At 46.9% G+C, this 18,647-nt stretch overlaps 1 protein-coding gene across 2 annotated transcripts in view; it reads right to left on the reverse strand.

The window, feature by feature from the left end:
* Positions 1 to 18,647, reverse strand: part of TCERG1 (transcription elongation regulator 1) — a 1,289,229-nt gene that overhangs the window by 116,651 nt on the left and 1,153,931 nt on the right. For both annotated transcript variants that reach the window (XM_069652440.1, XM_069652439.1), the window contains one exon: positions 7,797 to 7,979. In XM_069652440.1, coding sequence (XP_069508541.1) covers positions 7,797 to 7,979 — 183 coding nt within the window. The remainder of the gene's footprint in view (positions 1 to 7,796; positions 7,980 to 18,647) is intronic.

Raw genomic sequence — 18,647 nt, forward strand, 5'->3', positions numbered from 1 at the left:
GGTCTTGAGCACCCACTGGTCTGTGGTAATTCCCTCCGATAAATGGACGAATTATGTTATCCGCCACACCGACCGGGGAGGTATGGGAGGGGACCCAGATCGGTAAGTAGTTTTTGATTTGGGGCCAGGGAGCCTCTTGGGGTGGTGCTTCGACCCCTTCCTTTGCCAGGGCGATGTACTCTTGGCCGATATTGGCTTGAGGCAGCTGCCTCCTGTACGGAACACTACGATGTATTTCCTGTTGCGTACTGATTGTGGGGGGGAATGTGGGAAAGATTGTCTGCGAAAGGAACGGTGAGAGCTAACCCCTCGCTGCTGATAGGGTCTCTGCGTTATCTGGCTTAGTGACTGCAAGGTCTCGTGTTCCTTTTTTACAGTCTCTAAAGCCTCATTCACGCCTTTCCAAACAGGTTAGATTCTTCAACCGGCTTGTTAATGAGGTATGCCTGTGTTTCAGGTTTGAATCTCGAATTCTTCAACCATGCGTGCCTTTTCAACAAGGTACCTTGGGCCAGTGCTCGTCCTGCTGTCTCTGCAGCATCCAGGGTGTTTTAAAGAATATTTTGATTCACCTGCCTCCCCTGCGACACAACCGCTAGCTGGCGGGATCGTGTTGGCTCTGGGACTGCCTGCAGGCCTTCCTGGAGCAGATTGCACTGGACGTCACAGTAACTAGCTAACAGTGTGGTATTGTTAGCTATCCTGGTGGAAAAGGCTGCTGCTGTTGTAATACGCTTTCCCAGGGCATACAAATTCTTGCAGTCCTTGTCCGGCAGTGCCTCGGCTGTAGACAAGGGTACGCCTGCTCTCTTCCTAGTTGTAGATATCACTAGTGAATCGGGAGTGGAATGTCCGCGGATGTAAAGTGGGTCTGTAGGTGAGGGGCGAAAGAGTTTCTCGACCCTTGGGTTTACTGCCCTTGTTTGCGATGGAGTCAGCAAAGAGTGGCGATAAGCCATTTGATGGAGTTTAAGAGGTATCGCCTGACTTGAAGGTGATACCTCTTTCAAAATATTGCCTCTTGAGAGGCAATCTGAAAATGTTCAGCCGCTCTTTTAAGGATAGCATTGAATGCCATCTGGTCATCGATGGGAGATGCTTGTTTTATGGGAGGTGAAGCGGGAGAATCCATGCACAGTGCATCTGGATCCGGGGTAGTGGACAGTGACAGCCATGCTGCATGACCCACAGGTTGTTCATCACCCCAGTCTGGGGAGTGGTCTACAGGTTCATCAAAAGGGTCCTCACCCTGATCATAAGGGTCCTGAGGGGTCTCCTCTGGTTCTGTTAGATTAAACACCTCCTCATGAAGAGTGTAGCTGGAGGTCCTCTGAAGTTCAGCCATAGTAGGATAGTAGTCTTTCTCTCTTGTCCTTTTAGGGGCGATACATTTTTCTGAAACATCACACACATTTTGAAATTATTATTCATGTACCCCTCAAACCAGTCTCTGGTCAATAAGGATGACCCAGAGTGATCTGGGGGCGAAAAGGGCTCTTCCTGGGGCCTTGTGTTCTTAGGTTGTCGAGCCTTGCCTGACAGTCTTAGACAGGGGTTGGGAACCATCAGAATATTCTTCCTGATCCTCTCGGTGTCTTGACATGTCTTTCACTGTCTTTAGGCCTATTCGCTGCCGATATGATGTTCGCGAGACTCTTGCGGATCTCCGGCATTTCTGGGAGAGATTTTGACAGGCATTGCGCCTTAGTTGTGGTCTTCGGCACCGCCGAAACCTTAAGCGTTGACGCGCTCTTATGAGTTTTGGTGCCGACGCCCTTGTGACTAGAGTGTCCAGACGCATGCCGCCTAGACTATTGCGGGGAGGGCGACCGATCCAGAGGATCGGTGGGTTCCGTCGAAAGGATCAGCTTACCCGTTGGTGTCTTTGGCCGTGCCGACGAGTCCAGCGATGAGGCTCGGGGGGGTCGGGTTGTGGCTTTGCTTTCTGTGGTGTGTGTGTCCCTGTCACCAGAGTGTACACTCCACATAGCAGAACTGGCGGCCTGCCTGCCGGGGACGGACACCACGCAGCGTGGCTGCTCAGACGATGGGTCGATGTCGTCTGTGTTGAGCCTCGGCTGTCGCTTACTTCCTCGTCACTCGAGGCACCTGCGGCGGTGGGGAAGCTACTCTCGGCCTGCTGCATGGCGTAGGCCGCCCACCATTTTACTTGCCGTTCTTTTATCGTCTTAGGACGTAAAAAGCTTGCTAGACCGACAGGACTCCTCATTATGATCTCAAGGTAGACAATTATTACACCTTTGGCGTGCCCTTCCATGGGTAATTGCTGTTACAAGAAGGGCAACATTAAACTGGTGTCCTGTCCATAGCTCAGGTTTATAGCGACAGCAAAACCGGAAGGGAATGAGGGGAAAAGGAAATGCATTCTTGAAAAGAAACAGCCCCAAACCCCACTCTCTCTACTGTAGGCCTGGCTGGAGGGTCGCGGTCACGCGGTCGACAGCATTAACCGGAGCACCAACCGCCGAAGTCTCGAGTTGTCTTTGCGGTCTTCGCCATTGGTTGTGAAGTAGTAGTCAATGAAGGGCGACAAATAATAAAACGACTGGAGGTCGTGGCCAAAGATATAGATTACCATTTTCTCAAGCTCTGCACAAGGCGACCAGCTAGCTGGGCGGAAAAAAAACAATCTGAGGGACCTTGACATGTGAGGGATCTTGAGTACACTACATGTCATGTTAGGGATAGTGTTACAAGCACGCCCATGTCGACGCCCCCTTTCGATCCTCGAAAGAAAAGATGCGATACTCTGGTGATTACCGCAACCAAGAACACGGTCTTGAAGGCCAATAATCTAAAGGACAAGAGTGCAAAGGTTCAAAACGGAGCACCTATCAGAAATTTCAAAACCAAATTCAAATCCCAAACTGGCCCCTGGAAAGGGGACGGCGGGAACACATTAGTCAGTCCTTTAAGAAATTGAGAAATCAAAAAGAATCTTTAAGTAAGAACATTCTTCAGATGAGCGCTTAAATATAGACAACCCCGCCAGGTAACACTTAATGGTACCAACTTGAAGGCTTCTGTGGGGAAAAGAAAGTAAGAGACAAAACCATAGGGATGGAACACTGAAAAGGATCAACACTCTGTCCTCTGCACCAGTCGCAAAACTTACGGCAACGGTACAGGGATTTTGTTGCTGGCCTTCTGGCAAAAAGAAAGGCCTCCATCACATCATCCGGGAGGTCCCAATCCTTATATCTCAACCTTTCAGATACCGAGCATGAAGGTTGAGAGTCCTGACCTCTGGATGGAGAACCTGACCCTCCCTTCACCCCATCTCGCAAGAGCAGATCCTCTCGGTAGGGAAGACAGCGTGGAGGGCAGATGGACATTTCTAGAAGGTCCGGGTACCATGCTCTCCTGGCCCAATGCGCAGCAATGAGGATCATGTGAGATCCAAACCTCCGTAACACTTGAGGAATGACGGCGACAGGAGGAAACTCTTACAGCAGTGGGAATGACCAATACACTACGAATGCGTCTCCTAATGCTCCCCTCTGAGGAAATTCCCTTGAGCAGAATCTCTCACACTTCTGTTTGGCACTGGTGGCGAAGGGATCCACTTGTGCGGTTCCCCAAAGGGCGAAGATCGCCAGAAGAACTTCCTGAGCCAACTCCCACTTGTGAGAGACTGCTCTGCCTGCCCAGAGCGTCAGCCGCTGCATTTTCGTCTCCAGCCAGATGAACTGCAGAGAGTGAAATTCCCTGCTGGATGGCCCAGAACTAGAGCTGCATTGCCTCTCTGCACAACGGGAGTGACCCGACCCACCCTTTTTTGTTGAGGTAATGCATGGCCACTATGTTGTCCGTCACAATCAGGACACTCTTCCCCCACACAGACGGCAGAAAAGCCTTCAGGGCTAGCCTGATGGCCCTCAGCTCTAACAGGTTGATGTGGAGTTTGGACTCCGACGGAGACTAACAACCGCTGGCTATCAAGTCGTCGGCATGAGCGGCCCATCCTGTGAGGGAAGCATCCGTCACTACAGTCACCTCTGGCAATGGTTGCCAAAACGGCCCCCCCTTCATCAAGTTACCTTCGGTGGCCCACCACAGAAGATCCTTGGAGACAGAGTGGAATCTGAACAGGACTCGTCATCTTGCCTGAGAACTGCAACCACTGCATCTTGAGGACCCATTGCAGGAATCTCATCCTCAGTCTGGCCTCTGGCACCAAAAAGCAGGATGCCATGAGACCAAGCAACCTTAAGAATTCAAAAGCCGGGAGACTCTGGACACGTTGAAACTTGTCTACCATCTACACAATGTGAGGAGCCCTCACCTTGGGAGGCAAGCACTTCCCCAAGGACGTGTCCAACACAGCCCCGATGTACTGGAGCTGTGTGGAAGGTTTCAGATGCGACTTCTTGAAATTGAGGGAGAAGACCAGCTTGTGGAGGGAGCGGCAGGTGAGACCGAGGTGACCGAGATGCTTGCTCGGGAGAGCGTGCAGGGATCAGCTAGTCGTCCTGGTAGGGGTAGACGTGAACCACCCCCCCCCCCCCCGTCGCCTGAGATACACTGCCACCACCACCATTAGCTTGGTGAAGACCCTCGAAGCGGAAGTCAATCCGAATGGCAGGACCCGAAACTGAAAGTGCGAGTCGCCAGCCGCAAACCTCAGGTACTTTCTGTGCTTGGGATGAATAGGCACATGAAAGTAAGCATCCTGTAGGTCCAGAGACACCAACCAATCCTGAAGTTGAAGGGCCTGGAGGACTTGAGAAAGAATGGCCATCTTGAACTTGTCCTTCCTGAGAAGTTTGTTCAACCAACGCAAGTCCACAATGGGTCTCAATCCCACATCTTTCTTTGGGATCAAAAAATAAGGGGAATACCATCCCTTGTTCCTCTCTGCTGAAGGCACAAGTTCTAGCGCCTTTCTCTAGCAGGGTCAAGATCTCCTGCAGAAGGATCGGATGTGGAAGCTTAGATTCCCCGGTGGATTGTTGAGGCCGCTTTAGGAAGGGAAGGCAGTAGCCGTGGGCAATTGTATCCAGAATCCACCCATCCGAAGTAATGGCTCACCACTCTTCAAGATGCTGAGACAGTCTGCCCCCAACCGGCGAACCATGGGATATGGCCTCATGCGGCAACGCCTGAAGGCAAAGAGGCAGCTGCCCGAAAGGCTTTGGCACCTCTATTTCCCCAACCACCACAGGTACTTTTAGGCTGACCCCTTTGACTGGTGGCTCCTCTCGTTCTACCAAAGGAGGAGTAGTAACAAAAAGAACCTCCCCTCCACTGCTGTCCCCTAGGATGAAAAGGCAGAGGTTGCAGCACGGCCGCGTTTTAAGATTTTGCCGCAGCTTTTGAGGTCTGCAACCTCTCAAGTCTCTAGTCAGCCTTGCTGCCAAACAAATGCGTGCCATCAAAGGGCATGTTCAAAAGACAGGCTTGCACATCCAGAGCAAAACCTGACTTCCGCAACAATGCAAATCTGCCTATAACGATGCTCGCAGCCATGGACCGGCTAACACTGTCGGCCATGTCCAAACCCGACTGAAGTGATTCACACATGGCATCCTTGCCATCTTGCACAAGAGCAAGGTATCCATCTTTTTCTTCCCCCTCGGGAATATGCTCAGCCGCAAGAGAAACAGTTCCACAGAGTGTGTGAAAATCTTGCCAAGGCACAAGTGGAGTTGGCTGACTTCAACACCATCCTCCCCGCAGAAAACACCTTGCATGCCCAACCATCAAAGCGTTTGTCGTCCCCATCAGGAGGGATGCTAGGGTAAGCCGCCTGCCTTGAGGAGGGTGGCCGTACCTGCCTGAACCACCAAACATTCGGGAGTGGGGTGAGACGAAAGGTAGTTGGCGTCGCTACCGGAAGGGCGGCATTTTTTGTCAAAGATTTGTTAACAGCCGGAAGAGATTCTGGTGACTGCCAAGCAGCCGCCACCCTTTTTTGTAAAGTCAGATGAAAAGGTAGCACCAGGTCGGAGGACGGACCTTGATCTAAAATGTCTAAGATCATCTTGCACAAAAGCTTCAGGAGGACTGGACCAGCCCAGATACTCCCGTGACCGTAGCCATGAGCCACCTGTATGAAGACTCTGCATGAGCCCAAGGCTCCGGTCTGCCAAATGCCACTTCCGGAGAAGTGTCCAACCCACTGGCATCATGAAGAGTTTGCTGCAACTCTTCCAATTGACTGTCTCCAGAAAAGACAGGAGCCACATCAGGGTCCATATCAAAGTCTGATCTTTCCTCCTCCTCCTAAATGTCATCAAGGAGGAGGTAAAAGCCCTTTCTCGGGACAGAAGAGGGTCTGGAGTCCACCACCGGCCTCACAGACTTAGAAGTACCCTTCCTAGGAGGATCCACAGTATCAGGGATCCCAAACGGTACATTTCGGGCAAAAAGCCCCAAAGGCAGTGAGGGCGCCGAATGGCTTTGGCGTCGACAACGGCGCTGAGGGCTGGAACAAAGGCAAAGCTTCTGCGTTGGTATCCGTCGGACACAGCGCCAACAGAGTCAACGTCGACCTAGATACCTTACCAGGTTTCTGCGGCCTCGCTGGAGACTCGGGCCGAGACCTGGAAGCACGTCTCTTGCGACTATCCTGAGCCTTGTCCGAACGTGACCTCGAAGGTTCCCAATGAACGTTGCGTCGAGGGCCCGAGCCCGAAGGCGTGCGAGCCACAGTATGAGACCGTTCCTTGCCGGCTTCATCAGAAGGCGCGGACGGAACTGTGCGCTGCGATTGGAAAATCGCCAACATCTGTTCCCTAAAGGCAGCCCATTCCTCCGGAGCGGGGGACTTTGTCAGGCAAACCACTTTCCTCGTGGCTCCATCCTCCGAGGACGACGGAGAAGGCGACCGGTGACGGCGCTTCCTAGAATGCCGAGACGAGGACGAATGGCGGTAAACACTCCGGGACCGAGTCACCTAGGACTCCTGCCGACGCAGAGAGTCACCCCTCGAATCGTCGGTGGACATCCCCTTGGACTTGGATTTACAGGACTTACTGGGTTTTGACCCCCTACCTGAAGCTTTCCCTTACGCTCCTGCAAGGCCTTAGCAGTTAGCGACTGGCATTTGGACCAGTCGTCGGTGTCATGACTCTCACCCAAGCACCACAAATGCTGTGCGGGTCGGTAATCGACATTTTCGACTTGCAGTCCCAGCAAGTCTTGAAGCCAGACCGCAGAGTCGGAGGTGTTGAAGAAAAAGACATATTCACAAGGAATACACAAGGCACACCGAGTCTCCGAAGCAAAAACGTTTGCGGAAAAAGAGGTTAGGGGTGCCGTGCGTCCTATTTATAACATCCGGTGACGGAGGCCTTCGAGGGACAGCAACCCGACGCCATCGACGCAGGACACCCTCTGCCGAAAAATGTTTCTGAAGTGCACAGATGTGGACATTACATGTCATAGATGTCGAATACATTGGAGGACACAATCCATTCGAAAAAGCATTTTTACACTTGCACAAGCATATATTGTTTTCAGAGTCTTCATGAAAATGTGCTGGAAATGAATATGTACCCTCTTGGTGAACTGTCATCTATACGACTTGTTCAGGTGTTACCCTACAAAACCAAATTGTAAACTATATGGATTTTTTAATCACACTTTTTTCACAAAACCTTTGTTTAAGAAGCACCCTTTATACCCACTAAGCAAAAAGTAATTCTCAGAGGGAGTCCCCCCCCCCCAACCACTCCACTGAACACTTGCTGGGTTGTATGTGGATATCTGCTAAAGATGACATTACAAACAGGAATAACTATACATAGCAAGTGGAATAATGTAATATTTACCATATCAGATAGAAGGGCCTTGAAATTCTGGATGGCTTCCTCCCGTTTATGCTGCTCTCTCTCACGGTCAATTTCCTTGGTCTGTTCAGACCGTGCCTTCTGAACTTCCCGCTCTCGTTCACGTAAACTGGCTTCAATGCGGGCTTGTCTTTCGAGCTCTTTTTCCTTCTCGGAGTCAAAATTCTGTACCAAAAAACCCCAAACAAATCTGATAAAAAGAAATGCCTACCTAATTGTATACAAGGTGATTTATATGTGTGGCTTAAGTTAGCTTTGTACTTATTTGTGCATTAACTAAAATAAATACTGCTGATATTCTCAATTTTCGAGACTGATATAGGAAACCCGTTTATTTGTTTAAACACACCACAGTCCTTAGTAATGGAAAAAGCAAACATTATAGAATTCGGTGCATGTACTTTATGGTCATAAAATCCAATGTTCTATAATGTCTGAGTACTAATTTCCAGGTGCCATTACAAAATCACTATCCACAAGACACTGCATTCCTCTGGCCCAAAACTGACTTCAGTTGACTGATTTTTCCAGCAACCAGCCACAGTTAGCTCCAACACATACAGTGGCACAAAGCCAACAATAATCACCTTTAGGAAACTCATCCTCTCGTACCAAAGTACAAAACAAATGAAGAGCGGTGCATCCCTGAACTATGCAAAACACATGGTTTGTTCGCAGGCAGTTAACGCAAACTGCCAAAACAGAGATAAACAGTAACTACATCATCATTGCTTTCTGGAGAAAAAAGCCAACAGTTAATACAATATTTGATACCCAGTATTAAAGGGCAACTTCAATTACAGAAAGGCTTAACTGTGGCATGAAGCTTTGTGCCTAAATGTGAAGCTTGCAACTATATTAGGTGACTAGAGGACGTGGACATCCAAGTCCTTGGTAACAGAATGATATCCCAGAAATGGAAGCCCATGACCTTGGCAGTTAATCGGTTTCCAGTAAAATTAAGTTGAGCATATTAAAGGGGGCAAACGGTTGTAGCAAAAATAAAGCATGCCGTTCATGTTTAATCTTCTTTTTACCAGCCCAAAAAAGTGTCTGCTCTTATTTTCACCATTTGTGTAAGCAATGTTCTTGCTACGGTTGTCCTCCATTTTGTGAGCTGCTTTCAAACCCTTAAAGGGGAAGTGACAACAGAGGAGAAGGTGTGCAGTCTGCAAATAAATCCATTATAGCTTCAAAGGGTTAAAGTAAAGAACTGCTTTTTCTTTAACTATACATAAACAAGTTTACTTACCAAACAATAATAATGAGCTACCAATAGTAATTGTTCGGTAAGATTTTCATGTCAATGATAAATCTTCCTGACCTGTATCAACCCCAGAATGTTTTAACTAGGTAACTATTTTACCTGGTCCCTATGTGAAGGGGAATCTTTTCCCCCCTCACTGGTCTTACTCCTTTTATAGGTGACATTTTTATGCCTCTCCACAGTGTATGGTTGAGTTATAGTTTCCAACAACTTTTGTTGTTAGGATGGGTTGTACCTTTGGGCTCCCCTGTTAATTTCTCTTTCATGTACTTGGGTGAACTACTGTTCCCAAGTTTTCATCCCCTTTTATATAAGTGAGCCAGCACACCCCAGTTTATCTGGAGTGCTGGGGGGATACAAAGAATCCCCTTTCCTACTTACCTGGTAAAATTGTGTTACAATTGCAAGTTTACATGAATGGCTGGTGGCAATGGTTTTACCTCTATGACTTTTAGTCTTTACTACCTGCAGGCTGTTAATTCAGCCTCGGTAATGCATAGAAGGACCAACATTTCTCTAAAATGGGGGGTTCCTTTTTTCGCCATTTCTTTTTTACTCGCTGTTTCTGAAGTCTTCCCCTGCCATTATAGGCAGGAACAACCTAAGTGAAAGTTTTGTCTTCGGCAGGAATCCTTTAGATACTCCCCCCAGGCTTCAGAGTGTCTGAGCAGGCAGGAAGCGAGAGAGGAGCCCAAATCTCTGCAGCCCTTTGTCTTTCACCTTGTCTGAAAGGAGCCCAGTTTCAAGAGGGGACTGGCTGTACTGATTGGACAGCCAGACCGCCCCTTTCTGTAAAATGCAGGGAGACATTGCATAAGTTATGCTGTAGTTCCTGTTAAATACTCCAAACCTGGAAGCTGCATACAAGTCAACTACTGGAGCTGAAACCGAAGTAGTAGATGAAGAAACGATGGCCGTAGCGATTTCCAGCGACTGGAGAGCCTGCTGTGTAACTGGAGCCTGCTTTAACCCTTCCTTTCAATTGACCTAGGGGGCCCGAAAAAGGAGACTGCGGCCCAGAGCCTGATGTGTTCCACTAGACTCAAGAAGACCTGCATTTTGAGCCAACCCATAGTGCTGCGACCTGGCGGGGCGGCAATACCCAAATAGACAATAGGCATTGTGCGATGCATGGACATCCGAATAGCGGTGAAACTTTGGTGGCCTACTCTTTGATCTCCAGAGATACCATTTAAGTCGTTGAATTCCCCTCACCAGAGTTCTGGACCAGATTATAGAAGAGAACCCGACCAGCGATATTCAGTCTTCCCATGGCTCCTGAAAAGGACGCCAAAACCTGAGCCGCATCCAGCCACGAAAAAACTGTTGCCTGAAGCCTTCCCCGTTGATCCCTGCTGCAAAATCCTTTCCATTATCCTGTCTTCAGTCTTCATGACAAGGAATTAATTGACCAGGTTTTTGGCTGCAGATCCCAATGTCTTACCCGCTGCCAACGCTTCTAGTGTGCTGAGGCATTGTTCTGGCTGGGGTATTTACTCACCTGAAGACTTTTGTGATTCCTGTGTAGCTTTGGGGTATTTCATGTGATTGGGAGCCCTCTCATCCAGTTCACCCATGCCCAATGCTAGAATCCTCCTAGGGTGTCTACTCAGAAGTCCCTGGACCCTAACTAACTCTAAAGTGAATTTACTTGTTTTGAAGAGACTTCCTCAGGAACTCCGACTTTCCCTGCCACTGAACCCAGACCACTGCGTTCCCTCGTCTGTCTCTGAGTGAACTCATGCCATAAACTAGGGAAGGACTGGATAAGAAAAGAATTATCCCTTGGAAGAATTAACTGTCATGCCGCCGTCTTTTGGTGGTCACTGGCGGCTATGGAAGGCTTGGCGTTGGCGGCGCCATTAGACTGTCCCGTGTTTTTTCCTTTCACTTCCTGGTTTGGCGGTCTAGTCTTTTTCTCTTGTTTCCGTATTTAGCCACGCCCTTCTCTGGGCTCTGTGCGTTGCAACTTTGTTTCCTTTTGCCTTGTTGCCGTGCTACTTCGTACCTTGCTTCGTACCTGTTGTTTTTTCGCTGTTTCTCACGCGGTTTCTTCCCTCCTAGCTTTCTCCTCCTTCCTTCCCCTTCCCTGTTATCCCGTCCTTACGGTTCCCTTACCGTATTGGGTCTCTCCTCTTCTCCTTTTCTCTCGTCCCTGGTTCCTGCCGGTGCTTCCTTTCCAGTCCTTTGCACTGCTCCTTGCTCAGTACCAGCATCTCCGCAATCCGGACTCTCCGGTTTTCTGCGGCATCAAGAAACTTACCTTCAGATCTACTGCTCCTGCTCTTTCCTGCATATACCGGACGACATTGGTCATCGCTTCCCGAACAGCATCAGTACCAGCTACATCCGTAGAGAGGTTTTTTAAGCGGCTGCTTTTTTCCTCTCATATTGGTTCCTGCGGGACGGGGGCCGGCTGCTTCCCTGTTTATCAGGGAATCAGGGTGGCTTCTTCCCGCGGACGGCCGTATCTCTTCACAAAGAAGAAAAGACCCAAGAACAAGACCTCCAGACGAGAACTCGTCCCAGAACAGACAGGTGAGGAGAAAGGGGAGGTGGACATTGATACCTCAGACTTGGAAGAAAATCCGCTTGCTCCCATCAAGCGTGACATTAACACGTGTTTAAAAGTGACTTACTTGTGAAAGAGTTGGTTGATAACTGCCCCCCTGGGAGGGAGCAGTTACTAAAGTTCTTACTTACCTTGAATGTGTTATGCCATTCTGAAAATATATGTATGCTTATTTTACTCAGCTGTGAATGAGTTATGCCTCTTTCCCAGAAGTAATGCTGTTGGCTTCACTAAACTATTTCTTTCTGAATATTAGTGTATAGGTTTATAAACTGCGTCTTGATTCCCCTGACCTGCTGTATAGCCTGTCTCGAATAAGTCTGCCTTGGCTTTTGCTTACCTTGAATAGCTGCGTGCAATTCTTAATAAGTGTATTGTAGGTTTTACTTACCTTGGTCTGCCTTGTGCCAACTAAACTAAGATAGAGAGTTATTGCTTACCTTAGTTTGTGTTCCACTGATCTGAAAAGCAAATGAAATTGTATATTACAGCATACGGTCTTACTCAGCTGGTATAACTGTTACCCTGAATATAGTTCTAGGTTTATACTGTTCCATGAATTTGTGTTCCACTATTCAGAAAAGTATCCTGCTAACACGGTTGTTTACTTTGCGATTCCTTAACTGAGTGTCACTGCATGACTAACGGTCTACTACCCTTGACTTACTGTAAAGTAATCTAAACGTAACTGATGGTTTTGCTCCCCATGAATAGGTGTGTCCTATAGAGAATGGGTTTGATAAGGTTTGACTCCCCTAGAAATACTGTTTTCTCAACAAGGTCTATGCTTTGGTCAGTTTACTTTAAAGCATTGTGTTGTGTTTTTATAAGAGTGGTTATATATAATGTGATAGTACTTAATTTCCCAAGATTCCTCTTGGCCTACTGTATTTAAATAAACCCTTTATTTTTACAATAGTGTGTCAATGTTTCTTTGGACCATATGTATGCTATATTTTTTTTGTACTAAGCTACAGCCCTCTCCCCCCACCCCCCGCCCCTAAGATAAGCCTGGCTGCTCTGGCTACGCTACCAAATACTCAGGTGGTACAGCCTTTTACTAGAAGAAGCCTTTTACTAAGAGTGGAGTTTTTTTTACTGCCTCGGATGTATGGTTTTATTAAGCCCTTAGTTGGACTTCAGAAAAACTGTCCTAACAGTAATCGTACTAAAAGTAGTACTGCTACTATTAGTAGTAGCAAAACCACTACAACAGCTGTTCCACTAGTAGTATTTTGACTAACAGTATCAATATTATCAGTTGTGCTTGTATTGCCAAAAGCACAATAGTAGCACGACTACCAAAAGTAGCAATACTGCTACCAACATGAATATTACCAGCCTTGTTAGCATTACCACCACATGAAGAGGTAGTCTTGATACCAGTAGTATTAGTAATACTAGTAGTAAGTACTACAGAAGAACTGGCAGTAGTGCTACTTCTGAACCTGTAATAATTATTAATGTATCAGCTGGTGCTACGACTACCAGTAGTAATAATAGAACTAATGGTAGTACTATTATAATAACCATTAGCAGCAGTACTAGTAGTAGTAGTAGTAATAGTAATACTTCTACTGGTGGTCGCCCTTGTACTGAAAGTACTATTATAATTACCCTTGTTGGCAGCAGGACTAGCAGTAGGAAGTAGTAGTAATATAATATTAGCACTAATACTGATAGTAGAATGAATATGACAGTGTTAGTAATGCTACTATAGTCATACTATTTGTGGTAGCAGTACTGTTACTAATATTGCTAATTATAATACCAATACCGTGGGGATGGGCCTTCAATCACCTCAACCCAAAACAGGCCCACCACTTAAGAAGCGAGTACACTGTTGAACATAACGCAAGTTTATTGCACAAAGCTCCGGGGAGCAGTTAGGTGGTGTTGCAGGACCAAACTAACATAAGTCTCAACAATACAACATCAGTTGGCATCTTATATAGTTTTTGCAACAATTAAAAACACTGCCAGATACGTTATTACAATCCATCCCCCAAATATGATTGGACAAAAATTCTTTAAAAAAAACCCATCTTTTCCCAATTCTTCCATTTTCATTGGCCAGTCTTAGCTTGAATATCATCTTCAGATCATATTCAAAACACACCTCCTCTTGAGATTCGTCTGTAGTAGGTCATGACGTCAGTACATAGTTAAATATTAGTATTGAAAACAAAATTGCTAGAAATAACTGGCCGATGGCCTTAGTGTGATTGCACATGGTCCACTTACGTATTTTAGCAAATAGAGGAAAGACTGCATGAACAGTATCTTCTTTGAACTACTGATCGTGATCTCAATTCCCCAGAATCGTGGCACTTCTAAAAGACCTCATTTATGCGGCCACATACAGCCTATGCCAAACGGGAAAAACTAAACTGCCGGATACCCTGGCCTTGGGCCTTATGTTAATTACCACCAAACAAAGGACTAACCCTCTCTAAAGATTTTAATACAAAGGGTGAGATAACATATGTTCCCTTGCGGGACTGTAATCGTTGTCCTGTTCTTACCCTAACCTTCTTACTAGGTAACTAATTATTCTTTCTGCCAAGAATGTCCCTGCTACTTAGAAATGATGTGCAACAGCTAATCATGGAGCAAAGCACCCCATTATGTGGATTGTGTTTGGGTTGCATTTGCAGTTTTAATATTGTATCGTTGTACGTGCCTAAAGATCCAATATGTATACATTCTAAACAGTTTTAACACTAAAAGTAACATATCCCATCCATAATTAACTCGATTCATATGGATTAGCAACACTGCCCCAGTTCGCTGCTCCTTCACCACCCAGAAAACACCACCTCTGGTAGTGCTACTATTTGTAGAGAATTAATAATTGGTAAGTAAACTTGTTGGTGTAAAAACTACATGAACATTCAACCTATAACTGTCCTTTTGCTGCTATAATGGATCTGCAGAATGCACTTCCTCTCCTCCTCCGATGTCACTTCCTCTAGAATGGTTTGGAAGCAACTCACAACTAGAAGACAACTGTAGCAAGGAAAATGTATGCTAAAACATTTGTTCATGGGGGTGTTTTTTCCAAGAGGTCACTTCTGTCTCCCTTTCTTAAACATCGGAAATTACCACCAATCGCTTCTAGGAAGCGGGCTTAGTTCCCTGTGACTTATTAATGGTCACCACGGATTGCTTTCAGGAAGGGGGAGTAGGTCTCTGTGACTTATTAATGGTCATTGAAAAGGCTAAATGTATAGGAAACTGTCTTCTTTTGAATTCGAAAGGCATATTTGTATCAGATGCAATGAGAGGTAGGTGCGATTCATGAACAGTACCTACGGTCCATCGATAACACAGCCTCTATGTATCTTTGTAAACTCGTAATTGTCAACCTTGTTCCATTGCAGAGTCCCTGTGATGGCATAAGATTGCGTAGTAGCATAATTACAGCATCTACTTCCAGTTTTAGCTCGTGAGGAGGAATCCGTCCTACAGCGCGTCACTTTATAGAGACTGAAACGTTGAGCCAGTAATCAACTGTTCATTGGAACTGCCGTGCCCTGCGTGAAGAGAAGTGGGGTGGACAGTAGTAACTTGAAATAATTCTGAATGTTTGCGATAGTGGAAGGTGAAGGTGACTGAGTAGAACCGTGCTCATTCTGTTTGTTAAAATGATAGCTGTTGAATTGGAAGGGCACATAGAGGTGCACTTTACCATTTGGACAGCATAGGGCAACGTAACACTGATAAATTGCATCAACCGAGTAAAGAAACATACCCATGTGTTTTATATACAGATATTTTTGCAAAATCCATGCCTGATAAATAAGAACACAAAGGAGAGCAGGAATATGGAATACTCTACGTATTCAGCCGAATCTTAAAACCAATTTCTTTGTTTTTAAGCATTAAAAATAATCCTTTTCGTCAATAGTTTGATCTCATTTTCTTGAGCCCTATTACTTTTAGATCAAATCCTAGTTGCTGCCTTTCAAAAACAAACTACACTGATCTCCGCCAGTATAATAATTGAGGTGCTTCAAAATCTGTATGTGATGTAAGGAGGGGAGAAGAGAAAGTCAGAAATTAGAACAGTAAAAAGGAGCAAAATGAGAAGAAAAGAGGGGAAAAAGAGGGGTGGGGCTGCAGGAGAGCGAGGAGAGCGGGGGGCAGAGGCCGGCAGGGGGGGCAAAGACTGGCAGGAGGAAAAGGCCTGAGGGAGGAGAGAAGAGGGCAGGCCTTGACTTTTGCCATTGCAGGTTAGGTCTTGTATTAGTTTCGTTTTCTCGATTGGAAGTATGGGCCTACAGGTCTCACACATTGAACTTCGAAACCTGCCATCTATTTGTAAGTTAGTTTAGCTACCTAAGAGAAATGACAGGATATTTTTTGTGTTGGAAAAATACGTTGACACATGAAGATCCAATACCAGCAAAGCTAATGTCCATTTTCAATATTCTCCTCCTTCTGGGCATGGTGGAACACAATTTATGATTGACCTCAGGGTATGGGCTACCCCAAGTGGAAAGTATCATTTTACAAGGCTAATGAGGGTAATAATATATTTAGGTGCCATGCTTAAGTTTGGGAATAGTTTATTGGTTCAAGTTAAGGTTAGAATAGGTAGAATACCTTCCCCTCCTCTTGGAGATCTGGATCCTAAAGACCATCATGAGCTGCAGACTTTACTTGCAGAAGGTGGCCCCTGCAGGGCAGACTTCAGCAGTGGTCAAAGAGTGTCCTACTCTTGAAGGTCTTCGACAACAGGCAGCTTTCCAGCTGGAAGTGCAAGAGGCAGGGAAGCACAGGTTGTACTGGGATGATGGCCTTCTCTACAGTGAATCTATTGAGCCTACTCCAGGGGACTAGAGAAGACTTGTAGTGCCTCAAGAAGTAAGACCCCAGTTCCTACAGTTAGCCCATGAGATACCTTTAGCTGGTCACTTAAGCTTTAAGAAGACCATAAGAAAGGATTTCTCTATTTCTACTCGCCCAAGATGGGGTCTGATGAAGATACATTCTGTAGGAGCCGTCACACTTGTCAGACATCTGGCAAGAGAGGAACCAAGAATGTGGCACCTTTAGTGCCTCTCCAAGTGGTGGGAGTCCCTTTTGAGAGGGTGGGAATCGACATTGTTGGTCCCCTAGACCCTCCTACATCTTCAGGCAACAGATTTATATTGGTCGTGGTAGACCATGCTACCAGGTATCCTGAAGCAATACCTATGAGGGCTGTCACAGCTCAGGCCGTGGCTAAGGCCCTACTTGGTATTTTTAACAGAGTAGGTTTTCCTAAGGAGGTGATCTCTGACAGGGGGACCAATTTTATGTCCCACTACATGCAAGTCATGTGGAAAAACTGTGGTAACCTACAAGTTCTCAACAGCCTACCATCCCCAGACCAATGGGTAGGTAGAGAGGTTTAGCAGAACTATGAAGAACACAATAGGTGCTTTAGAAAACCCCCTTAGAAGAAAGTGGGACCTTTTACTGCCATGCTTTCTCTTTGCTTATAGAGAAGTCCCTTAAGAAGGGGTTGGATTCAGTCCCTTTGAGCTTCTCTATGGTCATCCGGTTAGAGGTCCATTGGGCCTAATCAAGGAGGGGTTGGAGAGTGCTCCTTCCCACAAGCCACTGAGAGTCACTGACAATGTGTTAGGTCCCAGAAGGAGAATGACATACACGATGACAGAAGCTTCTGATAACTTGAAAGCAGGTCAGGCTCTGGGGAAGCATTGGCATGACCAGAAGGCCAACATGGTTGAGTTTACTCAAGACCAGCTAGTTGTAACGCTCACCAGGTATCCACAGGGACGTCACTCAGCCTGTTCTGACCTCTTACGACCTCAAACCCTTCCCTGGAGGCTATTCGACTGGAGACTGGGCCTGAAACACAGGATTGGTAGAGTTTAACTCCCTATTGTCGGTGTGCTTGAACCCCTTGTTCCCCGGGGTCCAACCCTTCCCTCTGATCCACAGCTCACCTTGTTTTCTTGGATAGTGTGCTCTCCATCCTGCTTTCAGCGCAGGGGCGCGTTGATTGATGCGGGTTCGTTGCTGCCTAGTTACTTCACTGGCAAGAGTTGACAGGTAAGTAGAATGATTCTTTTGAACAGTTCTCCAACTTCGTTCCTTTCCTTCCTTAGATGATGGCCGGCGTCCGGGGATGGCGGCGTGCTGCTGAGATGAGTAGCGCTGAAGGTGAGTGAGAGCGTGAAGCGCGATGTACCCCTTTCATATTTGCATTGAAATGAGTTCTTTTTCTGTGTCTTTTAGGTGCGCGATGTTTTCAGTGTGGATGCTGGTTATGAAGAACAAATGCGGTGGGTAAGCGCGGTATGCAGCGCCTCTAGATGTTTCCATGCTAACCTGGAGTGTCTTTTCCCTCTTGCAGATGGATGAGAAGTTCCGGAGACATAGTTCCCCCAGAGCGGCTGGGATTCCGGTAATGTCACGACCTGTATCAAAAAAAAACCCCTGGCCAGCGCATGAGCCAGGAGGGGCCTTGGATCGGGTCTCAAACAAACTCAGGCATCCTTTGCTGAAGCTCTCTTGGGACCAGTCCTGGCGCCGTTGGTGCCAGGCTCATACTTCGTGAGGACTTGTGTTTTGGGACCACTTTGTTTGCAGTGCCAGCCAACATGGAGGCACCCACATAGCTTGGTTCCGTTGGAACCAAGCTATGCGGTATAGTGCTTTGGGTGTGGTTGCCTAGAGACTACTTTACCTGGACTACTTTTCTGAAGCTATTTAAACCACACCCAACTTGAATGACACGCTTCGCGTTACTTTGCAATCCTGCAATGTGACGCTCATCGTGTTCAGCCGTATCTGTGAACCTCAGAAGGACAGCATCTGAAAAACAAAAGGACATTGTTTATAGCAGTAGCTTACCTGTAATTCCATCGCTAGCTGCCCTCAGCTCCTGCAAACAGCATCCAAGGATCAGCGAGCCTCCCGGACCGATCTGCAAAAAAGGGGGAAACAGGACATTAGACATTTTACAATCGTGCCAGAA

This window comes from Ambystoma mexicanum, chromosome 3p (assembly GCF_040938575.1).
Source record: "Ambystoma mexicanum isolate Mex_15411 chromosome 3p, UKY_AmexF1_1, whole genome shotgun sequence".
NCBI lineage: Eukaryota > Metazoa > Chordata > Amphibia > Caudata > Ambystomatidae > Ambystoma > Ambystoma mexicanum.